We start from the raw sequence: 17500 nt of genomic DNA, 5'->3' as shown, positions 1-17500 counted from the left end.
TAGATCTTCCTGAACTATGCCATCCTGTACGTAGTACTGGGTATGCAGTTAATTCCTACAGTCATGTCTTCTTAATCATAAAGCTAAACACTATACAGTATTCTAGAAGTTTTATTCCAGCTGATAACAAGTTGTGGAATGATTTTCCTAATCAGGTAGTTGATCGATGGAACTTCAGAAGTTCAAACTTGCAGCGAATGTTTTCATGTTGAACAGGATGATGTAAGTCGCTCTTCATAGTTTATATATGGCATGTCTATTTTAACCTTTGTTCCTGATCTTGAAATATTTTACATTAATTTTCCATTATTTCTTATATTGTTTATTTCTTTCCTTATTTCCTTTCCTCTCTGAGCTGTTTTTTCTTGCCGGAGCCCTTCGGCTTATAGCATCCTGCTTTTCCAAATAGGGTTGTAGTTTAGCAAGTAATATGTGCTTGACTTTCCGAAAACACATTTTCAATATAAAGCAAATGGAGATCATACTAAATCATAGGCCAGTCACCATCCCCCTAGCGCCATCTATAATTACTGCAAAATCTAACTAGTAATTTATTTCTTTACAACCAGTATGTCATAGAAAAGGATATTGTTTATGGCGACAAATTACATCTAAAAAGATATGTATAATGCAAATTAGATATCGTACATGGTTTTGGTCTTGTTGAAATTTATATATTTTTAATGTAATTAACTGATTCGACTGTATGATCAGCTCAAAAATGGATAACCATTACTGTATGTCAAGTGACCCACAACAATTGTTGATAATTTCCAGCTCAAACAGTGTTTGTTTCTACTTTTCCACAGAATCGTCATCTGGAACGCTTTTTTTAGGCGACGTGAATGATACACCTTTTGATCTAGAATAGTAAAGAAAGTACAGAATATAGTTGTTTTTATTCTCTTTTGCTCTTAATGCGAATATTGGCAAACGTTCGGTGTTATTGTCGACACCAAGCTTCATTGTTCGTTATACTTAAAAGTACATTCTTCAACTTTGTTCAAATATTAGTTCGTTAAGGCTCCTATGCCCATACAGTTTGCGTATTAGTTCCCTGCACTTTTGAATAAATTGTTCAACCATAATTGAACTACTACTTTGGCAGTAGCATGCAGAAATCATTTGCATGTGGATGAAATTGGTGCTTGATTAAGAGAATGCCTTGGAAGATCTGTATAACTCTCTTTCTTGGATTTTAATTTCGAATCTATGCATCATTTACTCAGGGCGTGCTTCTTAATCTATGGACCGTCTTTATTCACATGTTTTAATTACAAGTAAGTGACTTTACCCAGTACCTGGGGGGTTTCTTTCCCTCATTCAAAATTTGCGGAGCAGGGCTCTTGATATAATGTTAGGACTGTACACGCACCTTAATTTAGAGAGAAGCTACAATGTTGCCATAAACATGCTTGCCCACTTTTTGTAATTTATTTGATTTACTTATTAATCAGCTGGTATTTACATGCATTTTTAATACAATTATTTTTTAAATTTTGCTATTTACGTAAATGTATAATGACAGTTTCTTTTCAACCAGAAAGGTGTTATGCTTGTCATAACAAAACGTTTTTATATTATGAATGAAATAGATATTGACCTCTGTTATCCTGTTTGTTTTTCGCATAATCTTCTTTTACTTTAAATTACAAATGCATTTGGACCGCATTTATCTCACGCTTGCATCTTTATTTGTCCTCTTACCTAACTGTGCCTCTTACGTGTGGCTGCAAGAAGGAAGAGCTCTGCTCGTGTTTACCTGCCTCCCAGCCAACCTTCCTTTGCATAATTTCACGTTACCGCACCTTGCGTTTCATAGAACCACTTCAGCTTTTTTTGCATCCATGACATCAGCCTCCAGTTAAGTGTTCTCTTTTCTATTACCTTCTGTGAATTTCTCGTTACTTCTCACAGGAGATTTCTATCCGTTTGTGGGTATTTCTATCAAAGAACAAAATTACAGTGAGAAACTCAGACGTTTATGAAATGTAATTAGAAATAGGATCCATCTTAAAATTTTACATAGAGATCTCTCTCTCTCTCTCTCTCTCTCTCTCTCTCTCTCTCTCTCTCTCTCTCTCTCTCTCTCTCTCTCTCTCTCTCTCTCTCTCTCTCTCTCTCTTTATATATATATATATATATATATATATATATATATATATATATTATATATATATATATATAGATAGATATATATATGTATATATATTTATTTATTACATTAATAATTGCATCACCTTCATAGTGTGCAATTTTGTTTTCTAAAACAACAGACATGTTGACGTTGAAGATTAAAAAAATTGAAAACCAGCTGTCAAGTTCTATTCTCAATTAACACCGCCAGTAAAAACTCTCTTACTGGAAAAAGCATCTACAGTAGTACGAGGACTTTGACATTCAAGTGTCGAATTTTAAGTAAATAACGTAAGATAATCCTTTTGAACAATACTTAGCTCACAGACATTGTCCATAGTCCTTTTGAGTTTTTTAGTTAAATCTAAAAGGGCATTTTGCAAATATTATCTGAATATTTGATTGCCTGCCGTAGTTTTAATGACTTAGGAAGTTTCCAGTTTTGTGGAGCCTTAACAAATCAATTACATTTTTTTATATTTCACACTCACACACACACACACACACACACACACACACATATATATATATATATATATATATATATATATATATATATATATATATATATATACAGTATATATATATATATATATATATGTGTGTGTGTGTGTGTGTGTGTGTGTGTATGTGTGTGTTACCTAGGTGGTGGTGGTGACTCCAGAAGCCGTGCTTTTCCGGTTCTCGGGTATGATTTTGCAAGAGGGACGTGCCTCGTGCCCTTCTTTCTCCATTATCTCTAGTAGGATCAATCTGTATAATGGCATCTAATCAATATTGCAAAAACTTCCTCCGTAGCTTAACGTCCATCATTCCAGGTTTAATTTCTTGCATAATGGTCCACTCAGGTATCTTCAACTTTTTAATAATAATTTTATTTTATTCGCACTGTCAATCGTATTCATGCAATTTTTTATTTTTAATACTTTGAAAGCATATGTCATTTGCGCTTCGTTTTGATTTTTCCCGAAGTATATTTTGTTCTTTGAAGAAGGGTTAACGATAAATTATCTGTTGGTATAGAAAAGATAAGCCATATACAACAATTGTTAAGAACTTAATCAGAGGATGTAAAAATCTATATGAAATATTAGAAAATATTGTCATTCTACAAAATTAAAATGAATTCCTGAATCTGAGAAGAAGCATTGCATAATACAACGAAGAATAGAAAGAAAAAGAGAGGCATAAACCAGCAAGGAAGAAGAATGGGAAGAGGCAATGGCTAATGATGTGAGTCATGGAGGAAATCATTATCTAACGGTATTTCTGAATGTTCGAGCCTCGTCCGCCCTCGCTTAGAGGCTGTGAGGCATGACTTACCTTTAGGCGCATTTGTTATTATTATTATTATCATTATTATTGTTATTATTGCTATGGAGAAAACTTCCTCTGAACCCCTCCTCCTCCTCCTCCTCCTCCTCCTCCTCCTCCTCCTCCTCCTCCTCAGCGATGCTACCTGTTTCCTGCTCTTGCAGGGATCATTAAGGTCACGTTAGCGCTAGTTTGGGGTTAATGTTGTGCTTAAAGGCATGCCACAAGACCCGGGCAGGGTATGTTTGTCTCTAGGTATCTGGTGAACTGAAAAACTGCACTTTTGAAAGGTAATATCTTTGTCTTTTACTAGACCAAGACTCCAATCACTTGGTTAATCTGAAACGAATGACTTAGTCTTCATCTAGAAGATTCTTCATTACATGATCGATCCTTTTCCATGGCCTTGTACTTTGAAGATTACAATGATTTTTTTTTTTTTTTTAAATCCGTAATTGATTATACAAATAAGCCGATTGTCTGATGTTTCAAAATGTTCTCTTAATTCATCTTTTCCAAGTAAGACTGAAAACATATATTGCGCATTTTTTTTTTTTTTTTTTTTTTTTTTTTGCGTGTCTTCTTTTAATCCAGTAAAAAAAAATGAAACATATTCCATTGCTCTCTGGTCTCATTTCACCTCCTGCCCAACGTTTTCTCCCTTTCAATTCTATTTGTTTTAATTCCTTCTGCACTTTTATCTCAGATTTTTTATTCCCGCAACTTTCCCTCTATAATGACTACAGTTTGAGAAAATTACTTTTTGCTTCATATTTTTTTCGGCATATCAGCAATTTGCAACTTCCCCCTCGTTTCTTTGTAGGCAGAATTAGTAAATGGAACATGACCCCTCGAGGGGGGCGGGGGGGGGGGGGGGGAGGGGGGTTCCTCATGGTCGATAGAGCAAACAGACAACAGACGGCAAAATTCACTTAACAACAGGTAAAGTGTTCTGCTAGCATTTGTAAGTAATCAACCACTTTTCTATTAACCCTTTGCTAGGCTTTCTTTTATTACTTCTTTTTCCTTGTATTTGCTCAAAATATCAGCATAAAGACAAGATGGTCATTGTGTGATAAGAATTATTCCTGTTAATATACATACATGCAGATGATAACTTTATTGCACACTTTGCAAGATTAAAATGTTACAATTATATGCTTTTTCTTGAAACCGAAAAGTGCGAATTAGTTTCCTGAAATACGAATGTCTTCCTAGTGTGAAATGAATCTGAAACTGAAGTTTATTATACAATTAAAATAATTTAATAATATTAAAGATTGAGACGATAATTATGTCCTTCTTGGGCATGTTCAGGGATAGCTTTAAAATCTGAAGAGGGATAAAAAAGCTGCTGGTATCTATGGATGATGCTTTCTTTATCTGAGAGAGAGAGAGAGAGAGAGAGAGAGAGAGAGAGAGAGAGAGAGAGAGAGCGCTATGAACAAACTCTCGCTAATGGAAGTTCAGGGAGGATTTTGCATGCAAAGGCCACTAAAACTGTCGATGAACGGATTACCTAAAATTTAAACAAATTTATTTTATGTATACATCTCACCTATATAATAAAAAGCAAGTGTCTGGCTATATATATATATGTATATATATACATTATATATATATGTATATATTTAGATAGATATATATATATATATATATATATATATATATATGTATATATATATATATGTGTGTATATATATATATATATATATATATATATATATATATATATATATATATATATATCCCGTCGCGCTGACCGGCATTGCCTGCTCGGCCTCGGGTAGGGGGAGAGGTAATAGTCATACTTTGGTGAGAGGAAGTATCCCGAGAGGTGGGAAGGGTTGAATCTGTGTGTGTGTACGTGTGTGTGCATATCTATCTAATTATTTAACCATCCTTTTTGACGGGTCGCGTACACTAGGAAAATATAATACTGCCCTCATTGAAGGCTAATACAGTATTCAGCATATATGTAATTCAAAATTTTGAAAATTGAGAGATTTCAGTAACAGAAATAAGCAAAACAAAGTAGAACACTGAATTTAAAGTTATGCAACAGTTTTTTTTTTCTTCATTTTTTTGTCATAGATAATTTTCTTCGTTTGTGTTTCATTAATTTCACACTAGACGGTTGTTGATATTCACGAGGGTAAGATCCAACGCATATTTTAAACCTTGCTTGATTTCTCTGTTTGCTAGATTTTTTCATATGATTCTGAACCATCGCCTAAAATCGAAAATTCATTGAACTTGAATCGAAAGGAATATGATGGCCAAATCCACATAATTAACAAAAGATGAAAAGTTAAGTGAAAATTATTATTATTATTATTATTATTATTATTATTATTATTATTATTATTATTATTATTAGCTACAACCCTAGTTGGTAAAGCAGTTGCTATAAGCCCAAAGGCTCCAACAGGGAAAAATAGGCCAGTGAGGGGAAGAGATAAGGAAATAATTAAACTATAATAGAAGTAATGAACAATTAAGATAAAACACTCTCAGAACAGTAACATTAAAATAAATTTTTCACATACAGACTATAAAAAGAGACCTATGTCAGCCTGTTCAACATAAAAAAATTCGCTGCTGTAGCAAATTATAATTTGAGAATAAAATGAGCTTGGCAGAATGAAGGCTGGAAGTGAAAGTGTCACATATTTCAAAGATTTGATGTGATGTTGGTGAGACCCAAAGACGGGATTTGCAGGGAATACAAGTCAATGTTCTTGTACCTTTTGTCAAATATAGAAAGAAAATCTTTTGTAGTAACGTACTATAAACTTTTTTCTGGATTTGGTAAAAGCTAAATTTGATATTGACCACTAACTTATATTTTGATTAATTTCGCAGTGTTTGCATTAATAAACAAAGTTATTTTTCAATCAATAATTATCCTCTCAGTCTAAATTTCCAAAATTAAAAAGATGTAATTTTAGCATAAAGAGATATTACACCTTGATGTATCTCTTACAGTTCACTTCCGTTATCGCTATTGTTGTAAGTTGAAGTAACCATGAATTTCATGGAAACAGCATAATTATATATAAAGAGAGATAAAAATAGAGACTTATCAAAAGGAATTCAAATACGTTTTTGCTCATTAATTTTAGAAAACAGTTTTTTATTTCCTCGTTATCTTAACCTTAATCATAATAAAAAAACTGATATTTTTTTTCTCTTTCTTTACAGATTCTGGAAACAGCCAAGATCATAACGTGGTTTTCCTTCAGGACATAAGTGGCATTAGTGATATTTTAAGGGCGAAAAAGGGTGATAACTTAGTATTAGTAAATAGAACAGAAGATAGTGTAAATAATCTTAGTAGTACTATTATCGACACATTTGATAGTTATAGTAGAGATGTTGATCCAACGGATGTGCCAATAACAACGTTAAACGCAGAAACTTTAAGGACAACGAACACCGCAGAAAATACTGACGAAAGACCTTCTACAGCAACCACTTTGATAACTCCGGATGATGGCAGAGATGGGTCTTCATTTGATGAAAACATCATGGATTCCACACAGGAGAGTGCCCGAGTTACGGATAATGGTGAGGGTTTAGTATTGTTCGATAGTGATGCAGAGGAATCATCGGTAACAACCGGCGTCACGAATGACGTACAAATCGATGATTTCACAGCTCACTTCACAGACATTGAAAGCCCGGAGGAAACCTCAACTGTTCACGCTGAAATTGGCGATAATTATTCATTTACGACTTTGAGGGAATGTGAAAGCACTGATGATGGCTGCAACATTTCTGTGGAGTTATATTCCGAAAGTAACAATACATTGTTCACCCTATCTACTGTAAATGAAGAGAGTGAATCCTTCACTCACAAAGATGATTTAGAACCGTCCTTACTGTTACAAACTTTGCCTAGTGCAGAAAGGGAAACTCTAGAAGCCACAACTGTTGCCGTTGAAGGGGAAGAAAGGGAAACTATAGTAAGTCCATCAACTTTAGTAGCAGTGGAGCCTGTTGCTGTGACTATGGAATTAGAATATTTATCACCAAATGATGCCTCTGCCATAAAAAACTATAATGAGGATGTTTCAAGTGAATCAGTGGCTGAAGAATTTGCGAACAGTGGATCTATCGTAAAATCTGTTACAGATACTGAAATACCTTTCAATGAGATTGGGGATTATGGTGATGAATATGATCTCATAGTGGAGACCCTCATCAGCACTGCCACTGTTTATTATGATGAGGAATCTCTGCAAAATCTTGAAACCAGTCGACGGGTTGTCAGGACAGTGTCACAAGATTTTGATGCAGATGCATGGGGGGCTTCAAACCAGTATAGAGGTTTCTTGTCAGATGATCCAGCTTCTATCAAAACTTACCTCACTGTTAACTCAGCTTCTTCATTTGATCTGCGTCGAAAGTCTCAACGAAAGACAGACCCAGAACCTGATATTGATGATATAATCAAAGGCATTGTGCAACTTTTAGGAGGAAATGTCAAGGTTACAGCTGCTGAGGAAAGTGACACTCGTCTCACAACATTTGGAGGGGAACCAGTTTCCAGCAGACGTATCAATAACCGTGGTCCACCGAGGCTGACTCAAGTATCGCCTTTTGGTGTATTGAGCTCAGCTGTCCTGACTAGGCCACCAATCAGACCTCCTGTCACTCCACCAGCAGGGAATTCAAATCATCATATGCCAGGTTTTCCTCCTGGACCACCACAATTTGTTGCTAATACTAGACCACCTTTTCTAGCACCTCTTCCTCCTTCACTATCCCCAAGGCCTTCACCTCCCATTCAAAAACCTTACGAAACAGGGGTCCCTCTTCCAATAGATTTACTTACTGAAACCGAAGAAGTATCAGAGGAAACACCCATAATCCCACTAAATCCAGCGGTTACAGAAGATGATGAAGATCAAGATGCAAGTGTTACAGATGAGGTCACTCTAGAAACTTCTGTTAATGAAGAAGGTATTGCCCAGACTCATTCTGCTGAACTTCCCTCTGCTTCTACAGAAGAATTGATTATTGAAACAGTGAAAATGACTACAACTGAATCATCAACACCAGCTAGTGAAGAGTTCTCGACAGTAGAGCATTCACTGACAGAAGAAACTGAACCCCTCTCCCCGGATTCCAGCTCTGTACCAGAGGCATCAACAACTCTCCCACCCATTACCGTCACCGAAGCTCCATCCAGTAGTTTCACAGATTCTCCCCTGCTAGAACCTGCTTCTACTTTGATATCACCAACACCTGTGACTAGCCAAGAAACACTTCAGACATCGACCTCAAGTATTACTACCGAAATTAGTTCATCCTCAGAAGCACTTTTACCTTCAGTTGAATCTCCTGTCAGTAATAGTCACCCTACAACATCGGCTACACCTCCCCTTCAACTGCCAACTGCCATACACTCCACACAGCTTTCTGCTGGTTCCCAATCCTATTCTCCTTGGCCCCCTGCCCCATCATTCTCTGGGCCTCGTCCCGGAGTTGTACTGGATGATTCTAACTATCGCCCTGGACAAATCATCACAGGCACTGTGGTTCCTTTCGACACCGGTCCAGGAGATGTTTTTGACGTAACGGTGTCTGTTTACCAGGACTTTGGAGGTGTGCGTCCACAGGCCAGACCACCAAGCTATCCAAGCTTAGGACAACCTCTTATTGTACCAGGTAAGGAGAGTGATTTTTTTTTTTTTAGTTGGAGTGATGAAGTACGAATTAGGATGATATTCATACAGCTTACATAAGTTTATGAATATTTATACATTTAGATTTTTCTTAACATTACATTGGAACTTTAATAGATTAACTACTAACCTGTGATGTGCCTCATTAGTAATGTGAATGTTAATCCTGCTCAATAATTGCTGAAATAATGTTAATGTAATTTTTTCGTAGTAAATCCTCATTGAAAAAAAATGAAGAAAAATATAAATTTCATTTTTGTGGCACAATCTAAACGGAATAAGCTAGGCATCTTACATCGAAGTTCTTGTAATTATTTGGTTAATGAATATCCTCAAGGAATCAGAGTACAGTTTATTGTATCTAGTCCGTAAATTCAATTAAATGAGAGTTTTGAAATTATAAGAATTATGAAAATAGAAATGATACGGTAACTAACTTCCACTTTTGTTCTCCTTCTATCCATAATAGTCTTTATATTTTCGTTTTCCTGGCTTTTATTTCACACACACACACGCACACACACACACACACACACACGCACACACACACACATACATATATATATATATATATATATATGTATATATATATATATATATATATATATATATATATATATATATATAATTAAGTATATATGTATACATTTAAATTCACACACACACAGGCATATATATATATAGAAATATATATATATATATATATATATATATATATGTATGTATATATATATATATATATATATATATATATATATATATATATAGATAGATAGATAGATAGATATATATATATATACACATACACATTACATACATTTAAATACACATACACACACATATATATATGTGTATATATATGTATATATATATATATATATATATCTATATATATATATATATATATATATATATATATATATATATATATATATATATGTGTGTGTGTGTGTAAGTTTGATACAACCAAGCTTTTAGAAGAACAAAAAGAAACACTTGCAATTGAATGTAGGAATCGATTTGCCGTCTTGAGACTTTATGAGACAAGAACAGACAATTAATGAAGAATGGTCTGATATTAAGAACATATATCAGTCAGTTGGTAGTGAAGTCTTGGGACCCAGTTACAAGGAGAAAGCCATGAATATCAAATGATACTAGGGATACTATAAAAAGGAGACAATGACAGAAATTGATTGTTGAAATTTTTCTAGGAAGTAATAAAAACTCCAAGGTAGAGCATGCTAAAGTATTCCAGTATTGATAGTGAGGTCAAAAGAAAAGCTGGGAATGACTGAAGAGAATATTTAAACAGTAAAGCAGAGGAGGCTGACTCTGCTATGAATTCAGGAACTGGCTATGATCTAAAAATTGCTCATATATTTATTAATGAAATCTCTACTGGGGCAAAGAAGAAGATGAAGCATATACCCATCAAAAAGAGAGATGAAGAAAGACAACGTTGGATGGAACACTTTAATGAGGTTATGAAAAGGAGATATGAAGGGGATAATTTGATTGATATACCTGAAGCTGATGAAGACCTTGATGTGCCCATGAATGAATTCAGTGTATTTGAAGTCGAAGCTATCCTTAAAAAATTAAATAGATGGAAAGCCCCTGGATACGATGGAATAGCTGCCAAGATGATACTGTCCGAAAATGAAGTGACTCCCAGACTGCTTACAAGATTATTTTGTAGAATGTGACATGAAGAGGCAAAACCTAATGAACGGGAGTCAGGAGTGTTGGTGAAAATAGCAAAAAAGGGAGATCTGACCGATTACAATAATTACAGAGGCATACCACTTACGTCAGTTGTTATGAAAATGTATAGTATGTTTATTCTAAAGAGCCTGGAGAATATTATTGATGAAAAGCTGAGAGATGAACAAGCAGGATTTAGAAATGATAGAAGTTGCACTGACCAAATTTTCATTTTGAGACATGTTGTACAGTAATGCGTAGAATATAAAAATCCCCTTTTGATGGCATTTGTGGATAAAAGCCTTTGATAGTGTGCACCGGCCAATTTTGTGGAGAGTCCTGCGTTATTATGGAATTTCTCTTGGATATGTAAATTTGAATGATTCTCTTCATGAGCATAGCAAGTGCAAAGTTAATATTAATGGAGTCTTATCAAATGAATTTCCAGTGAATAGCGGAGTACTCCAAGGGAATATGTTGTCACATATGTTGTTTATCCTCCTCATGGATTTCATAATGCGTAGAACAGTCAGAGTTGGTGGAGAAGGATTGGACCAGATTGGTGATAAGAATTTAGCAGACTTAGAGTATGCTGATGATGTTGTCCTTATTAGCAGAACACCACAGGATTTGCAATGCTTGCTTACCAGAATGCAGGAAATACCACACGAGGTTGGGCTGAAGATAAATAGAAGAAAGACAGAGATGATGAGAACAGAGTATGCAATGGAAGATGAAATATCATTGGAAGGAGAAAGGATTAATGAGGTAGAATCATTTAAGTAGTTAGAAGCTATGGTCTCCGAGACAGGGTCTTTAGAAATAGAGTATAGAGAAAGATTGAAGAAAAGCAAATGAGACAATGGCTAGGTTAAGTAAAAGTTGGAAATCAAATCGTCTGAAATTACATATAAAAATCAGACTACAGTATATATCAGTTTAGTGAGATCGGTGTTAATGTATGAACATGAGTCATGGTATGACAATGAAACAATCTCCAATAGATTTAGTAGATTTGAAAACAGAGCCCTCAGAAGGATATAGGGAGGTAAATGGCAGGACAGGATTAGAAATGAAAGTTTAAGAAAGATTAATCAAGTGCTATATGTGGATGAGATCATGATGAGGGGTAGATGGGAATGGTTTGGGTATGCTCTTCGCACTCCCTAAGAGAGATTAGTTCACCAAACGTTCAGCTGGGCTCCACAAGACACTAGAGTTGGAAGACCCAGGCCTACAAGGCTGGGGACTATGAAGCACGAAGTAGAAGATGATAAATGTAGTGAATTAAAAGCTCAAGATAGAGACGACAGGCGAAATCTAACCGAGGCCCTTTGCGTCAATAGGCGTAGGAGGCGATAGTGATGATGATGATGATATATATATATATATATATATATATATATATATATATATATATATATATATATGTATATATATATATACATATATATATATATACATATATATATATATATATATATATATATATATATATATATATATATACATATTTAAATAAGAGGATCCGAAATTTCATCTATGAATTGAAAATGCACAAAATGTTTTTATCAGGAAAGACTACAGTTTGACTTTTCCCGATACTATTATGCATTGCGTTCATTTTTCTTTTGACAATTGAGTTCAAAATATGATCGATTTGAAATCGTTCGATTAACTTGCTTTGATTAACTTGCAAGCTGACTGTAATCAAGTAGATTCATCAAATATGCTTTGGTAAACTGAATATTAAATTCTTTGTAAAGAAATACTCTCACTAACTATATACAGTAATTGGTGATATTGTTCAGTATTATATCTTGGTCGCTCCGTAATCCTTCTGAAACCAGAGCATAGCAATCTGTGATGAAATATCCCTCGGTACGGAATGTAATGTTTTCAGAACTGTTATAATCTTCTGTTCCTAAAAATACCTCTTTTACTTTTCTTTCGTAGGTACATTTAATGGTCGAAGTTTTGATATTTTAACCGTTGCAACCAGCAGATATCCGACTCTTTGTTCTTATTCTAATAAAAGAAGCACAGAGGATATCTGTCAACTATGTATTCAATATTTCTTTCCTGTGACCACGAATGCGTAAGATAAGGCAAGGTGTTAAAATGATGATTCCGAGAGTTCGCTTAAACTTCTGCTTCGAAAAGTCAAGTGCAGTTCTATACTATTCTGGACTATTGCCTAATAATATTTTAAAACGGTTTAAATATAATTAACTATTCATTTCATATTAGTTGCCAGTAACTCCATTGAAATAATATTTTCAAAGTTCCTTCAATCTTAAGAAAGAAGTTTATTTCAAAATGCTTCATAATAATCACCATGTATCAAAATTATTAAGAAGGTCCTATAATTTTACCATAATGACCTTTAGGAGAGGATTAAAGTATGCGCTTATATTTTTTTTATTGAGTTATTGCTATAGATAAGCCTCTCTCTCTCTCTCTCTCTCTCTCTCTCTCTCTCTCTCTCTCTCTCTCTCTCTCTCTCTCTCTCTCAGAAAATGAAGTCGTATATGCAGCATTACTCTGAGTACCATCTATTGCCCACAAATATAGTAAGCCCGAATAGATATGGAAATTGAAACGGTGGATTTTCAAAAAAAAAAAAAATAATAATAATTAGAAAAATTTCGTGGATACACACTTCCGAAATTTGATCTTGATCATGTATCTATACAAGTGAATGGCTCCTTTATTGGAAATTAGATAATATTAAGTTTTATAGATTTTTTGATAGAACTACTTCTATTTGAACGAAAATTAAACTGATAATGAGAAAAAAGTACATTCCTTGTTTTATCTTACCAGACTTTCGAAAGACTTTTTCTAAAATTTTGATTATAAAAGTTACATTCAAACTTACATCTAGATTTGTATCTATATCTGTAGATGATCTAAAATTACTACAGTTCAGAGGCAACGTATGGTAAAAGCAATTTTAACTACCGACATATAAAAGATTATCATTTGCTGCACGCATTATGATACACGAATAAAGTTAATATTCCCAGAGCGATGTGAAAGGAACGCCACAAGTCACGTCATTTAATGTGGTTATTTACACGAGAAGAACATCGTTGCACGCGCAGCTCAGTGTCGCTTCTACTCTCGGTCACTCATTTGTATAACAGACGAGAGATGGCTTCTATAACATTGATGAGGAGTGAAATCTTTTTGTGACTCAAAGTAGACTGTGATTTTATGGAACGTTTATGCTGTCTAAAGTCAATTACATAAATGATTTGCTGTTAAGATTTTTAACATAAATGGTTTGTTAAATTTGCTAAGAAATCCTACTGGAGCCTTTTAACGGAATTAACTTTCCTTAGAATACATTCAAACGTACAAACATAAATCCAAATATCTAGGTAATTCATTTGAAGAGAGACCTGCCTCTTTCTTTGATCTTACAGCTATGAATTATTTATTTTAGTCTTTTTGAGACATTTTACTGTAGATTTCAATTTCTTTGAAGACTGTCCCACGAATCTTTGTCTATATTTGGAACCATCCAAATGGAACCATCTTACAATAATAAATATTTTCGGGTGTTTTTTTTTTTTCCTTTAAGTCAGATTTTTTGTTTATAATAAAACGTAATCACCGTAGAAAGATTGTTTGATGTTAATACAATAATGTATCGCAAAATGACAGAGCCATTATTAAAGATATCATGTAAGTCACAATGGAATTGTTTTTGCAACATTCAATAGGTTTTTCGTAAAGGTTTTCATACCATACCGATGTATGGAATAGAATATCCTTATTTACAGTATTTTGTCTTTAAAACAATATATATATATATATATATATATATATATATATATATATATATATATATATGTATATATATATATATATATATATATATATATATATATATATATATATATATATATATATATATTTTCATTGGTCGTGCTTTTTTTATCATTTGCAAAGGTTAACTCCAATTTGAATATTTTTTCCATTAAAATTCGAGTATAACTACAGACACTAAACATCACTGAAGCCAGGAAAGGAAAGGTGAGCATTATGTCCTTTCCATCTGTTGTCTGGATCACTGAATGTGATTAAGAGGAATTCTTGGGTGCATTAAAGAGATATCTTTGTATTTATCGCTATAGCAACCGTGATTGAGACTTCTGCTGAGTTTTGTTTTTAGCGATTCGGCGCAAATCATAATGCAAAGATATTGCCCTCTATTTCAACATTTGTAGGAGAAAATGCGGTTAGAAATTCTAAATCTCAATACATTATTGATATAAATTTGATTATCATAATGTTAAGCCCATCGATTGACTTGGGTCCAGTGTTATTCGTCACCTTATTAGATCTTTGAAATGCCACAGGTATTTTTATTCCCTCTAGTTGAATAAATAGTAAACTTATTAGTAATAGTGCACTGAATCTATTTGTGGTAAACAGTTTTGTCATAGTTTATCGTGTCTACTGCCCGGTGTCGAAGAGGGAGGACATTCTGAATACTGTACTAATATTCGAGAAAATTTTGGACTGAAGTCTCTGACCAATTGGGAAGTGATAAAAGTATTTGTCCTTATTGATCTCAAGCCAATGCTAGCCTCGTTTCATGAAGAAATTGAATTGGTCTTAATCTAAAGCGATTATACAGTATATAGGACAAGCTATTATGTCTTGATTTTATGTTCCCGATCGACCTATTAAGATTTTATACAGCCGAAAGGAAACAATAACTATATGTTAGTATGCGCCTCGAACGACAAAAATACACAGTCTTCTTTCTTAGAATAAGGCAAATCTTAGATCCACAGCGTCTATGAAACATCCCCTTTTAATTAATAAGGAAATTATTTACGAATTGGTATAACAAAGCTGAGCTAATTCTATGAATAATTTTATATTAAACTTGTCAACTGATGTCATATTGAAAAACTTTACAACAAATTTAATTTTGACATCCGATATAATTGGAATAGACAAAATGCAATTGGTTTTAGTTTTTTCCTTTTTTTAAGATGTCTGTAGTACTATAGTGTAATTTCGACAATCACTTTTTTCTAGATGAGTGGAAATCGATCTTTGCTTTGCCTATTCCAAAGTGATTCACGAGTGTAAATTATCAGTGATTATAGGCCAGTCTATATTCTCCTGGTGTTTATTAAGTTTGCTGAAAAGTCAATGTTCAAACCCTTTTTAATCCTTCCGCTTTATTAGCGACACATTTATCTTTAATTGCCTGTATGTTGAAAAAAATTTAATCAACAATTTAGAATGTGTTTAAATTGATTCTAGCGCTGCTTTGAGTTGATCGAGCCATATGGATCGTATTTTAGAATCCGGTAACTTACGTGATGGAGATTTGTAATAATTTAGTCTCCTTCAGGGTTTTCAAAGTTATCGCGACAACAGCGAGACATTCTTTATATTCTTCCAAGTGGGCTGAGATGTATGATTTATATGGACTTGGATCCTTGTTGCCGTTAGTTTTTACTGATAATAAGATTGTTTCCCAGATGATACAACCAATGCTGCAGGTATTTCAGTTACTTGGAATAAATTATGAAGTTGCTAGCATTATCAGATTTATAGAACACTTTATTTAGATGTTCACAGTGAGGTATGAACATGCAAATTTTTAATTACTTACTTTTGATTATCCGAACTCATAAAGTTCTCTTTCGTTTTCTCATTGATTGTGTATTAGTGACGACACACTTTATGGAACCTTCAACTATTAGCATATTTTTTCGACTGACTTTCAGGTTTCACCCGAAAGCAAGATGTCTTCACTTCAAAAATTATAAGACTGCGAAATGCTTTAAGCCTTACTCTAGTAGTATGGAATGTTACTTAGTCTGTATGCTATCAAAATTATAGGGCCTTCATTTAGTAGATGAAATTCTTATTAGTGTTTTTCATTCATCAACATGGCAGTCTAGTTTTAGAGCTTTTTTCGGGTTTCCTGTTTCACCTTCTTCGTTGAATTCAATTTCTTTGGGAAAAAACATGGGCTATTTTTACGTTCGTATTTCTTTTTAGGAGTCGACAATATCCATATTCTATTTGGACGTCACGATCTCATGCAATGTTATTATGCATATCGCTGTTCATCGTTAATACATTGAAGTGCTGCTTGGAAACACCATACTCTTATTCTTGAATTTAATGAACTTTTATTCAATCATTCACTGGACGTCTGATTTCTTTTGATTTTCGTTTTGAATCTCTCTCTCTCTCTCTCTCTCTCTCTCTCTCTCTCTCTCTCTCTCTCTCTCTCTCTCTCTCTCTCTCAGTATATACATATATATATATATATATATATATATATATATATATATATATATATATATATATATATATATATATATATGTATATATATGTATATATATATATATATATATATATATATATATATATATATATGTATGTATGTATATATATCTATATATATATGTGTGTATATATATATATATATATATATATGTGTGTGTGTGTGTGTGTGTGTGTGTGTGTGTGTATATTTGATTCAACTAGGAAAGTTGATTACCTGTTTGGATCGTCCCTTGCCAGTACGTACATAGATTGATAAATTTGAAGAAGTGAAAATTAATTGGGGCTTGCCTCTCCTTGTCTCGCCAGTTTTGTCACT

General features: G+C 33.6%; 1 protein-coding gene across 3 annotated transcripts in view; it reads left to right on the top strand.

Annotated features, from left to right (window-relative positions):
- LOC137640091 (mucin-2-like) overlaps positions 1–17500 on the top strand; it is a 135386-nt gene that overhangs the window by 95551 nt on the left and 22335 nt on the right. For all 3 annotated transcript variants that reach the window (XM_068372552.1, XM_068372550.1, XM_068372551.1), the window contains exon 2: positions 6655–9126. In XM_068372552.1, coding sequence (XP_068228653.1) covers positions 6655–9126 — 2472 coding nt within the window. The remainder of the gene's footprint in view (positions 1–6654; positions 9127–17500) is intronic.

The sequence above is a fragment of the Palaemon carinicauda genome, chromosome 4 (genome assembly GCF_036898095.1).
Source record: "Palaemon carinicauda isolate YSFRI2023 chromosome 4, ASM3689809v2, whole genome shotgun sequence".
Taxonomy (NCBI): domain Eukaryota; kingdom Metazoa; phylum Arthropoda; class Malacostraca; order Decapoda; family Palaemonidae; genus Palaemon; species Palaemon carinicauda.
The sequence above is the reverse complement of the archived record's forward strand: the minus strand, read 5'-3'. Positions and strand labels throughout refer to the sequence as shown.